Below are 12,990 nucleotides of genomic sequence, written 5' to 3'. Positions count from 1 at the left end.
CACCATGGTGGATTAAAGTTAGATTAAGACTAGGAAAGGTGACAGGGGCTTCCAATATAAGATACAGCTTGCTTCAATACTTGGATAAATGTTTCAGAGGATATAATATTTGAGTTAAGAGTATGGGTATAGTGCATAGAATGATGTCTGTAGAGTCAGGAAGACTTAGGTTCTAATCTCACTTCTGACAGGCTGTGTGACCCTGGGCAAGTCATTACAACTCCCTGGAAGTGTTATAGAACAGTTATTAGTTTGCCTTAGTAGACAGTTTCCTCATCAGGAATTTCCTGTATCAATACAGTTACAAGTATGGACAAAAAAAGGGTTGAAAAGAAGTGATTCCAAGGGTATGTTTGTTATTGGGTGTGTTTGTAGACGAGGCATGATGGCTATGGCATGTGTTGCCATAGGTGCACACATCTGGGCACCCATAATACTTGGAGGAAAGATGAGAGCATGCCTTATATGGATAAGGACTCGTGTGATATCAGAAATGCATGCAAATGGCAGAATTAATGAATGAAGAAGGATGTGGCCATTGAGTGATGACTATCAGATTCAGGGGTGATTGAAATGTGTATGATTCTTGAGGAATATGGATATTGAAAGAGTGTGCTGAAGACTGAGATTGTCAGGGATATAAGAGCCTTAGGTTGGAGGATGAGGTTGACTAAAAGAAATTATTATAGGGTGTTTCTGAGGCTCTAAATCTAATTCTGCTCCTGCCTTAAGGGCCATATCTCAGAAATGTAGCTTCTGGTTATTTCTTATAGTAGCCTTGTGCCTTCTAGCCCAGTGTCTCCAGTACACTGACAATTTTACTGATGGCTGAAGCATTTCACAGCACAGAATGTTGATAGGCCTGCAGTTATAAAGCACAATTAGCCAGACTTTCTTAGGCATCTTCCATCCTCATTACCCCCAGAATTTTTTTGTTTCTGACTGTCTTAGTTGGGTCCAACTCCCCTGTTTCAGGACCCAGACATTGCATCCTCTTCTTTAAATATTCCCATCCTTTGCTGGTCCACCTCATCTCTGGCTCAAAGAATTCCTGGTCCCTTGCTCGATCTCATAGCCTCTCTCCTTTCATTTAATGTGTTGTATGGCTATTCTGTCTCTTTGGGTCTGAGCTATTCAGAGCCAATCTAGCCTCTTTTGTCCTCCAAATCCACTGTATTTTGGGACCAAGTATTGTTCTACTCTCGGCTATCCCTCTTGGTGGAGGAATCTGGTCTTGTTCAGTTTCCCTTTTCATTTCTAGGACTCGGTGTTCCTTCCCTACCTCTTTTTTCCTCCCTGCCCTTAAGTCCATCATTCAGCTCTAGACACTGTGGGCCTGCCCATATTAATAGCCTTATTAATAGTTCCGAACATTTACACTATCGAAATGTGCCCCTTGTGGAAATACAACTCTTAACTCCTCTCTGAGCTGTAACCAGAAGGACAAAAGATAAGTGTTCTTGGGGGAGAGGAACATTCCTTATCTGGAGATACTTGAGAGTGTATGAAAAAGGAGTAACATTAGGGGAGTGGGGGAAAGGCTTCTGGTCACTCTGGGCCTCAAAAAGTACCATGCCCAGATGTTCAGAGCTTTAAATCTTTCCAAGGGCAGTGAGGTGATTCAGTGGATAAAGAGATGAGAGGTCTTGGGTTCAAATCAAGCCTGAGGCACTTGTTCACTGTGTGACCCCGGGCAAGTCACTTAACTCCAATTGCCTTATCCTTACTGCTTTTCTGCCTTGGAATGGATACTTAGTATCTATTCTAAGACAAATGGTAAGGATTTTTTTTAAAGATCCAAAGAATTCAGTCCAGAATTTTGTTATCTCATTTGATTCTCAGTTTAGAGTTAAGAATCTATCCTTGGTCACATACTGCCTTTTAAATGAAGATTTCTACTAAATATGGGGTTAGATGCTAGAGTCAAAGTCAGTAAAAGATAGCATGGATGACTGTGATTGGCTGTGACTATTAGCAAGGCATGGAAATTTGGTTCCTTTGCTCTGTTCTATTTTCTCCTTGCTTTATTTTGATCTTACTTTCAGTTCTCTGGTCTTACTGTGCCTGTAACTGACCCAAGGGGCCCTGGTCTAGTTGCATTGTTTTCTATTCTCTGTCTCTCACTTGCTTTCTGTCTCTGTCTCCGTACCTCTATCTCCATGACCCCTAGACCCTCAGCTTTGGACGACAGCCTTAGGGACTACGAGCAGGACCTGGCCCGTAGACTCTACCGGGCCCGCCAGCAAGGGCTTCCACTCAGACCCACCCCCCGAGCTGGGCCAGGAAGTCCTGCCCCAAGGTGTGCATGGCCCTGCCTCCCCAGCTGCATGCCTTAGTATTGGACCATGGTTTTGGGTGCTCCATGGGGTCTATGGGACAGGGGAGAGGCCTTGACTCCCTAGCTCCACTGGATCTTTTTTTATCCATGGCTCCAAGTGGACTGGGGTTAGGAGAAAGCCCAATCCTAACCCATCTCCCCTGTCCATCCTGACTCTTTCTAGAATGAAGTCCCTGGAGCAGGATGCCCTACGGGCTCAGATGGTCATCGCCAAATCTCAAGAAGGACGGGGAAAACGGAGCCCTCTTGGCCAGCTGACAGAGGCCCCCTCGCCTGCACCCACTCCCTCACCGACACCACTTGAAGGTGGTGAGGGTGGGGAAAGTGGTCAGTTTAGATTACCTGGGGCTGGGGGTTGGGAGTAAACAGAAGATGGACAACAGTATTAAAAGACAGGAGTGGCTAGCAGTCCAAGTAAGGCATCAAAGACAAGTCCCAGGGAGAAGAAGGAAGGGGAAGGACAAATCACTGGCCCCTAGAGGTTGGAGAGACATTTGAAGGGCACTAATTAATCTCGTCTTATTTTTCCCCAGATCTTAGCCCCAGGATTGTCACTTCACCTGGCCGGCTGGTAAGGATGAGTCTTTCACTCCTCTAATTTGAGTCCCACTTTGTCCTTTTATCTCCACATTCCCCTCCTACTTTATATGATTCTCTTCTTTGTTCTTATCTTTTGCCTCTCTGTTGCTGCCTCTTATGTTTTTCTCTCTTGTTTATTATCTCCATATCTACTGCTTCCCCATTCCCAGTACTTTCCCAAGCCTTTTTCTATGTCTCTGTACAGGTTCATGTTTCCAAAGTCATGACATCACCCCCAGAAGCTCAGAAACCTGATCTGTATTGGGATGTTGGGAGTAGAGGGAGGTGGTCTAGAGGAATGGCAGTAACCAGAGAAAAACTCCCAGCGGGACCAGAATATTAAATATAGCCCCCCTCCCTCTCCATGTATGCGTGCATGTGTACATGTGCGGATGCGTGCGCGCGCACACACACACACACACACACACACACACACACACGAGAATCTCACTTTGTCCTTAAAAATTCCTTCAGGGGTTAGAGTAGTGACTTTCCCAATCCCTACTATTTTGGCCTTGAGCATCCTTCTTTTTTCTCACACCTGTCTCTCTTCCCGCTTCCCCTTCCTCTTCCCCTCCCTTCCCAACTCCCTCCCTCTCTTTCTTTCACGCTGTCCCCTCAAGTCCTTGTCTGAAAAGAAGTTTGACTACCGGGAATTTGCTGCTCTTCCTTCTTCCAGGCCTGTATATGACATCCAGGTACCAGCAAAGCTATCTGTCTTCCCTTTTTTGACTGTGGTTTTGTTTGTCCCTCCGGTTCTCACCTATTACTGTTTGTTGTTCCTCCCCAATGATGCTTTCAGTTGTCCCATCCCTTTGCTTTGCCCCAGTGTCTCTGTCCCTGCTCCCCATAACTCAAGCATAGGATTGTTGCCACTGTAGCAGTCAAGGAAACTTAGGCCTTCCAGTGATGGTGAATCTTTTAGAGACAGAGTGCCCAAACTGCACGCCCTTCATGCCAGACAGGGGAGGGAAGAAGTGCTTCTATTGGGCTGCTGGGCAGAAGGAAAAATATGAAAAATGTCCTCAGGTGCACATGGAGAGGGGGAGGGAAGCAGCCTCCAGCGTGCTGTGGCATGCATGCCTATAGGTTTGCCAACACAGCCTTAGGCCATCCCATTTGTTCCATTCTAGCTTCTATTACCTAGTCTACCACCCAGGCTTCCTTCCAGGCCCCTACAGAACTGAATATAATTTCCCTATATGTCTCTTACCCTTCTGTCCCTGAGACAGCACACAGCCCTTATTGGGGAGGCAGCTTGGGAAAAGGGGAAGACTGAGAAGGGTTACTGATTTTAAACACAGGGGAACAAAATTCTTTCCCCCTCCCTGAGATTGGAGGTGGGCAACAAGTAGAAGAAAGGGACAAAAATTTTCACAGAAAATGCTCCTTGAAATGAATGTCAGGATCTGAGTCTGATTTCTAGCCTTCTAATTGTTTATTAACTACATCCTGTGCCTTGACTTTTGTGTTCTTTCTAAGCCCTCTTTTGCCCTGTTTGAACCTAAAATTCTTGAAGCAGCCTTGGGCCCTATCTATCCTCACACTCTGTCTCCAAAACACTCTTGTCCGTGTCACAAGCCTTTGTGAAATTGTTTCATTCATTTGTATCCCCAGTGCCTAGCACAGTTACCTTTTCTAAGGCCAATATTAACTTGAACTAGAATCTCCTCTGTAATACCCAAAACAAGTGGTCCTCCAGATTCTATTCAAGAATTACAAATGACAGGGAATTTGGCACCTATTTCACTTTGAAATGGATCTGGTTTTTAGGGAATTTGCTTCCTTATATTGAGCTATCATTATCTCCCTTCTTGTAATTTTTAGTGTTCTTGATTCTACTCATAAATCTAATCTCTCTGATACATAAAAGCTCTATAAATTAGGGGGCAGCTGGGTGGCTCAGTGGATTGAGAGCCAGGCCTAGAGACGGGAGGTCCTAGGTTCAAATCTGACCTCAGACACTTCCCAGCTGTGTGACCCTGGGCAAGTCACTTGACCACCATTGCCTAGCCCTTACCACTCTTCTGCCTTGGAGCCAATACTCCTAAGACAGAAGGTAATGGTTTAAAAAAAACAAAAAAAAAAAGCTCTATAAATTCCTGAAAACAGTTATTATCTCTCCCTTTTCTCCTTCCTTCTCTCACCGCCACTAGACTTCTCGTGGTAAGGAATACTCAGTTTCTTCATTATGTGACATAGTTTTGAATTATGGTTCTACTGGTGGTGTTTCAGGTTGTTGGTATCCTTCCTAAAATATGGTTCCTGTAATTCCAGTTGTGGTTGGACTAGGACATACAAAAGTACAATGGTATTACCCCCACCTCATTCTGGATGCTCTGCTTCTCTTAAGGCAGCCTAATATTGCAGTTACCTTTTTTTTTAAACCCTTACTTTCCGTCTTGGAATCAATACTGTGTTTTGGTTCCAAGGCAGAAGAGTGGTAAGGGCTAGACAATGGGGGTCAAGTGACTTGCCCAGGGTCACACAGCTAGGAAGTTTCTGAGGCCAGATTTGAACCCAGGACCTCCCATCTCTAGGCCTGGCTCTCAGTCCATTGAGCCACCCAGCTGCCCCCAATGCAGTTACCTTTTGAGACAGGAATTGAAATCAATTTCATCAGCTTATAGTTTGTAGAATTAATCTACTTCCCCCTTTTTGAATACCTAGTCAATACCTATTTACTTTTCTTCAAAATGTTTTCAACAATTATTTAAAACAACTCAACCAGTTCTGCCTGAAAGTTCTTTTATTACCTACGAGTATAATATTTTACTAGCACTTAGTGACTTGAACTTATTGAGAGTGACTAGGTGAACTTTTCTTGTCTACTCACTTGAAACTAATCATTTCTCCTTATAGAGAAGCAAAAATAAGAATTGGATCTTCTTCCCCTTTTCTGGTCTGTGTTATAGTCAAAGATATTAGAATGGATTACCATTCCCTTCTGGAGCTCATTTTACAAATGAGGAAACCGAGACATGTTAAGTGACTTGCCCAGGATCACCCAGCTAGTGTTGGCCAGATTTGAATTCAGGAAGATGGGTCTTCCCGACTTAAGGCCTGGCACTCCATCCATTGTGCCACCTTGCTACATGTATTCATGCTCAGCTCTTTTTTCTGTATAGCTTTGTAAAAATAATATAATTGGTTGATGCCTTCATAGAAGCTCTAATGCCTCATAATATGGAGGCTAGCTTGGGTGTGGAGGGAACTTTTAGGTTCTCAAAGACTATGCCAATCAAGATACTAATCTGTTAGACTCCACTGAAACAGGAAATGGTTCTAGGGACAAAGTTTGTTGTCTGTGGACTAGACTAGCTGAGTATTGAATTACTCAGGAGCAGCAGACTGTTTGGTAACCAAGGAAACTGGCAGATTACAGAAAGGACTTGAGTCTTGCTCTTTCCCTACTGATAGATACTATAGTGCCAATGGTAGGATGATGGAAAAGGAAGAGAAGCTGGCAAGAATTAGACATATACTGTTGGGACTCCATGTGGGCTGTTTATATAACATTACTGAAGTAAACTAAGCCACACCCATATAAACATTCATGTTGCAATTAAAATTAGAAAGCAAAAAAGTTGTAGCTAATTAGATGAGAAGCTCAAAGATTCTCCTGGAAAGAAAAATAAAAGAATTTATAGAGTTATACATTTAAAGTCAGAAAGACCATACAGTCCATGAAGTACAAGCTCCTTATCTTACACATAAAGAACTGAGTTCCAGAAAAAGTTAACCAACATGCCCAAGGTGGTTATTCAGGAAGTGGCAGAAGCTTAGCTCCTCTAACCCCAAATCTAGTGCTTTCCACTGAATCGTGATGCTTCTGTGAATTTCCAGAGCTATTTTTATTGTCAGCTGCCTGGCAATAATAAACATCAATTCATAGAACACTTTGTAAACTAGCTTATTCTCAATAAGCATGACCAGTCAAGTTACCATAAGGATAATGGCAGCTTATGATATCTGTTTTAGGCAGTGAAGTAGAAAAGTTCTCTGAAGAACCTGATAAAAGCCTTCAAACTAGTTCATAGATTTAGTGTTTAATGCAGTTAGTTCATTGATATGTGATGCACTTTGTAAAAAAGTTAACACCTGTCCATCTTAGAATCAATACTGTGTATTGGTTCCAAGGCAGAAGAGCAGTAAGGGCTAGGCAATAGGGGTTAAGTGACTTGCTCAGGGTCATACAGCTAGGAAGTATCTGAAGCCAGATTTGAATCTAGACCTCCCATCTCTAGGCCAGGCTCAATCCACTGAGCAGCCCAGCTGCCCCTCAAAAGACTTTTAAGGGACAGGAAATAACATTAATCACATGGAAGTCAATTCAGAGTCAGCTGTCTGTGTCTTCAGGTCATTGTTGCTCTAGCCTCCATTGCTTTTCTGTGATGCCTCCTCAGAAAAACTTTTCCTAATAAACCACAGATTTCCTAAGGCTGACCCAGTAGCTAGCCTTAGAGTAGTGTCAGCAGCCCTAAAAGCAAAGCCCTCTCTCCTGCCAGGGTTGTAGGACACAGTGATTCCAAGCTATTTACCTAAACTAGCCCCAGGGAAGCCCCTTAAAGCTTAATCCAAATACATTCTGTATAGTTAATAACCAAGGAGAGCAATGGTTTCAGTATTTTCGTATAATTGGCCAATTATGAGCCATCAATCCATAAGATCTTTGAGATATGGCCAAGGCTCGTAAAGAAAAACTCTTTCACTACTGCTCAGTAGCTTTCTTGTAGAGTATTTTACTGTTCCCAAAGCTTATCTGTTTTTTCTGCTTCTCCCCAGTTGCTAAAGGAAATTTTGCTAGCTGTCTAGAGAAGATATGTATTAGGAAATGAATATCAATTTGGAGGGAGGTAGCCATTCTACATGTAATGGGGAGTAGGCTTACCATCTTTATGTGAAATTGATTTAACTTCATAAACCTCCAAAGCTTAAGGTCCCCTTTGCTGACTTTCCCTAAGGTATGAATATCACAATATTTAGTTCTAGGCTGAACCGACCCAGCCATCTTGGATAGCCTTTTTGAGGCACTGTCTAGCATAGAGATAGATAACAAGTGATTCTGAAAATTTAAAAACAACAAGCATCAACTCCAAAAACTATATAAGTGACAAAAGTAGAGAAACTTTGAATGTCAGAGTTTATTAGAAAAGTGTTAAGGCAGAAGCTAATCATGTCATGTCATTACCACCCCACTCCCCAAAATCTCAGCATTAACTCAAAGCTGAAGGACATGGCAGCCCTAGCCAGCATTACTTCAAACAGCAATTCATCTGCAAAACATGGCAGAGAATAGAAGATTACAAGTAATACCACTAAAGAAACTGAGGGAAAAACAAGCTTTTAAAGATGTCATCGTGAGACCCAATTGAGTTAGATAATATTAAGAGCATAAGCATGTAATCTTTTCAGGTTTGCAAGGTATTTTACAAATATTGGCTTTTTTTTATCTTTCTAAAAATTCTGGCATATAAGTGCTAATGTTACTGGTGAGAAAATTGAGGCAAACAGATTATGTGATTCACGCAGGATCATAGAGCTGGTAAGTGTCTGGGGTTAGATTTGAACTCGAGTCTTTCTGACTCCAGGTCTAGAAGGGCCAGGGATACCCCTGACTTTTGCCTACCACTTTGTGAGGAAGTAGTAATGATAGAAGAATGTGAGAAGAGAAAACCTAGTTTCATACATAAAGTAAACCTGACCACATTAAAAAAAAAATCATACTGAAAGTAATCCAATTTTAAAGGCATTCAGAGTGATGGAATAGTATTGTGCTATAAGAAATGATGGAGATGGTTTTAGAGAAACCTAGGAAAACAAATAAATGGATGCAGAGTGAAGTGAGCAGAAACAAGAGAACAATTTTTGCAACAATAATATTGTAAAGACAAATAACTTTGAAAGACCTTTCTTTCAACTTTGCTCAGCACAATGACGAACCATGATACCAGAGAACAACCCACCTCCAGTTGGAAAACTGATGGACTCACAATGGAGATTGAAGGGTTTTTTGTTAAGAAAAATCTTTAGCCAGTGTGGAAATTTACTTTCTTGCTTTCTCAATGCAGGAAGTTAGGGGAAATTAGAGGGAGACCATTTAAACCTGGAGAAAAAACGGCAGAGGCCAGTGTTAAAAGATGCATTAAAGAAAGAAATATTGGAAAAGAAGGTAAAAGATCAGGCTGTTGTTTTTTTCTCCCTTAAAAAGGTTTCCCATTAGACATCAATATCTGCCTACCCATATTTTCACATTGTGCTTCTGTACCGCTTGGCAGGGAATTGTCTATCACCATGACTTCTTCCTGTATCCTGTAGCAGACTTGGTGTCATCTGTGAATCTTATTCTTTGTAAAGTTATAAATGTCCTCTGTAAAAATATTCCAGTCCATTATATGGAAGAACCTGTTACCTATCTTCAAAAGATATCAAGTCTTGGAATTCAAGTTAGAAGAGTTCCTAATTATCATCTAATTTAACCCCCAATGCTAGAAGTAATTATTCAGCATCTGCTTGAAGATTTTCAAGGAGAAACCCATCACCTCTCTAAGTAGCCCATTCAATTTTTGAACAGCCTTGTAGTTATTCCTCTGGCCTTTTTACCTTTTCCTCTTAACAAAGACTGATATTCATATGGATATCTTTGACCATCACCTTTTTTTCAGGGAAATTTTCTATTTCATGTGAACTTTTCTCCTGGCCTCTGCTACTGTCAGCTTCGTATCTTTGAGAGTAGAGTTGAGAGCCCATTCCCAGAAGGCAAAGCCATTCTCATTCCATCCTGTCCTCACTCTGATTCTTACCTTCTGTCTTTTGTACTAGACTGAGATCAGGCAAAAGTGAACACGAGTTCTAATGGTAGTTTCCCTTTCTATGTACCCATCCTCTTTCATGGACTGGGATATGGAACAGGACAAGAAGTTTGGGTGGGACATATTGAGGGTGCTGGAAATCCAAATAATTGCCTGGAACTGAAGACTTCAGTGGATTGATGGTGAAGAAGGCTGGCCTACATACACTAGTTTTTTTAGCTAGAAGTAGTCAGTCATAACTCCATATTGGCTCTTCTAACCTTGTTTTATATGTCTGTTTCAGTCTCCAGATTTGCCAGAGGAGCTCAAATACCTGGAGGACAGCCTCAGTCCTGGTGAGCCTTGGGGTCTGGGATAGAAAGAAAAGGGGAAAACTGACTCTTTTATCCTTAATGCTATTGGACCCTTCTCCCTGCCGCTGCCACCTTCAATCTCTAAAGGCAGTGAGATTGTCTGGACCTGCCTTGACCCATACTTCCTTCTCAGGCCTCCAGGAGGAGGATGGAGAAGTAGAACAAGTGTTGTTGGGCCCCCCTGGACCCAGTCCTACAGCCCTGGAGGAAGTAACTCTCTGCAGCACCCGTCGGAAACTTCGACATGAACGTCGTGGCCTGGACCCTGTGCCCTCCTAAGCCCCATAAAGGGGAGAAGGGTTGGGAGAGGGCCCTCGATCCTATGTCCTCTTAGGCCCTCCAGAAGGGGAGAGGAACCTGAACCCATGCCCTCCTAAAACCCCAAGAGGGTTAAAGGGAGTGGTGGGGACCTCTTGGCCCCATAGTATGCTGCCGGAGTAGAGGGAAGGAAAGGGTCTAGATCCCATGCTCTCCTAGACTCCCAGGGCACACTTTCTTCCCCCAACCCCACTGAAGGAGCTGATAAATGGGAAGTTTGTAAATTGTGTCTAAGGAATGAGAGAGCAAAAGTCTATAACCAGCCACCAGCCACACTGTGCTGGCCCTTTCCTCAGTGTCTGGTCTGATGTATAAGGGAACCAGCCAGTGGTAGGGCTCAGTGGATACTGCTCTATCTGGGCTCCATGTTTGACCCCTGGGGTAGGGATGAGCAGTTTCAGCCCCCAGCCTCAGACCCTTTTTTCTGAATTCCCTTCTCCCCTGGCTGTGGCTGTTCGTTTGAGCTGAATCAATGGTGACCTCCTATCCCCATGAAACTGGATCATTTTAATGGGATTTTGGTTTCCCTTTGATTGGGGGTGGTGGTGGGGCAGGCATTTATCACAAATCATTGTTCATTGCTCCCCCTTCCCATTCCCCTCATCCCTGGGAACTTTTTCTAACTCGGTTTTAGCGTTTTAACTCAAAACTGTTGGGAGCCGCCTGGCTCAGCTTCAGTAACTAACTTGTGTGTCTTCCCTTACCTTACCCACTCCTCAGCCCTCCCCCCTAAAAAAAAAAAAAAACTGGTACTGGGCGTGTCACACGCCAGGGAAGCTAGCATCAAGACTGTAACTAGTGACATTTGTACAACCAAAGAAATCTATTTTGTGGTTTAAGGATAATAAAGTTTACTTTACATTTTATTGTATCTGTCTTCTCTGATCCCTGCTTCAATGCAGGTCCTCCCAATCAGAACTGGGTTGAGATTAATGTGGTCTGGAATGCTCCCTGGAGAATCACCTGGAGCAGTCAGTCACAAGAGTTGAGAATTGCCCTGTGGAGCTGGAGTGGAAAAGGGTGTGGTGAGTGAGGAATAAAGGAAGTAGAAGCTGTCTTGGGCCCTTAATACCAAGCCTCACTTTTCATCGGCCCTTGAGACTTCTGGTATCTGAGCAATGTTTAACTGAAAAACTGGTTCTTCTAGAGCCAGTGGCCAATGGCTTTTTTTTTTTTAAACCCTTACCTTCTGTCTTAGAATTGGTATTAAGTATTGATTCCAAGGTAGAAAAGCAGTAAGGGCTAGGCAGTTGGGGTTAAATGACTTGTCCAGTGGTCACAAAATTATGGAGTATCCCACTATCAAACCAGAGTCCAGTGAGAGAGACACTAGAAACTGAGAAAGAAGCAAAGGGTATTTTAACGTATTCTGAGAATAAGCATGAATGGGGGAATTCCTAAGAAGAGGAGCCCATTAGATACTGAAACTAGCCACAAATTAATTGTTTAAAAGACAAGGGGGGTGGGGTGGAGAAAGAAGAAGATTACTGCTTGAGGGACAGGTATAATGGCAATTTTAAAAAATTTTTAATGTTTCCATGTAAGTTTTCTGAAATTATATGATCTAAATTGTCTTTCTCCCTTCTTTCCTCCCACCTCCTGCATTCCGGCAAGCAATTCCATCAGAGTTATACATGTATTATTATGTAACAGCAAGGAGTGATTTTGGGGGGGTCTTGAGGAGATAGTCTGATAACAGTTACCTAGAACTCTTCTTGGTTAGATAATGATCATCATATCAGGAAAGATTCCTAGTATTGTTCTCAGTCCTGGCCCTGTTGGTGCAGTTAGGGCAGGGTTTAGATGATAGGTGCCCATTTCTCAGGTTTATAGTCAAAAAGGATTGTTATTACATATCAGAAACCCTGGAAAAATGGAGGCTTGAGCAAATCCAACCATGATTCTAGTCAGCATTCCTTTCACTTTCTCACAGTATAGGGTGTATTGCTTGTTTTTCTTTGTCACCGGAAAAGGAGCTTTTTGGAGAGGGTTGTTTGAAATAATAGGTATAAAGAAAAACATCAATTAAACATTTTAATATATAAAGGATACCAAGGTAGCACTTGAGCTCCCCTCCACCTTTACTAGGTCCCTTGCCAGCTACTGTTTTCAGTGTGGGTGATACAAACATTAACTGAAAGCAATTCTTGTCCTGAGGTAGCTCACATTCTACTGGTAAAAACATCATGTACACAGCCTGCTTGGTCCATGTTTTTTTAGCCCCACAGTTTTAATCCTGACGGGGCCAAAAGGTTGGACAGTATAAGGGCATTCTACTGCAAAGGAAGTTGCCTAAAGTTTTAGGGGTTTTCAGATAGAATTGCCTGCTTTACAGAAAAACATCCCAGAAATACAGTATGGATCATGAGTTTGCAGTTCCAACTTGCCAGATATTTTGTTTGGTCTGAATGATCTTGGACCCTGAGCCTGGGGGCAGCTTTGGGTGATGTTGGAAATGCCAGTGAGACTCTCAAGTGAGCATCCCATTGGTGGGTAAAGGAAGGATTCCAGTTGGGCACGAAGCAACAGACTTTGAGAAAAGACCGAGATGGCTTTTGCCCTTGGGACCTTGTGGAACCTACCTACAGGA

General features: G+C 42.8%; 1 protein-coding gene across 44 annotated transcripts in view; it reads left to right on the top strand.

Annotated features, from left to right (window-relative positions):
• The window catches only part of SCRIB (scribble planar cell polarity protein), an 81,758-nt gene extending 70,492 nt beyond the window's left edge, over nt 1-11,266 (top strand). For 16 of the 44 annotated variants that reach the window (XM_016432009.2, XM_016432002.2, XM_016432004.2 and 13 more), the window contains 6 exons: nt 2,171-2,299; nt 2,502-2,665; nt 2,872-2,909; nt 3,541-3,615; nt 10,013-10,064; nt 10,216-11,266. In XM_016432009.2, coding sequence (XP_016287495.1) covers nt 2,171-2,299; nt 2,502-2,665; nt 2,872-2,909; nt 3,541-3,615; nt 10,013-10,064; nt 10,216-10,361 — 604 coding nt within the window. In that variant the 3' untranslated portion in view covers nt 10,362-11,266. The remainder of the gene's footprint in view (nt 1-2,170; nt 2,300-2,501; nt 2,666-2,871; nt 2,910-3,540; nt 3,616-10,012; nt 10,065-10,215) is intronic. The other 28 variants (XM_056822833.1, XM_016432001.2, XM_056822825.1 and 25 more) reach the window with 6 other exon arrangements.
• The last annotated feature ends 1,724 nt before the right edge of the window (nt 11,267-12,990 follow it).

Source organism: Monodelphis domestica, chromosome 3 (assembly GCF_027887165.1).
Source record: "Monodelphis domestica isolate mMonDom1 chromosome 3, mMonDom1.pri, whole genome shotgun sequence".
Lineage (NCBI taxonomy): Eukaryota > Metazoa > Chordata > Mammalia > Didelphimorphia > Didelphidae > Monodelphis > Monodelphis domestica.
Note: the sequence above shows the minus strand (reverse complement) of the source record. Positions and strands in the feature narration are given on the sequence as shown.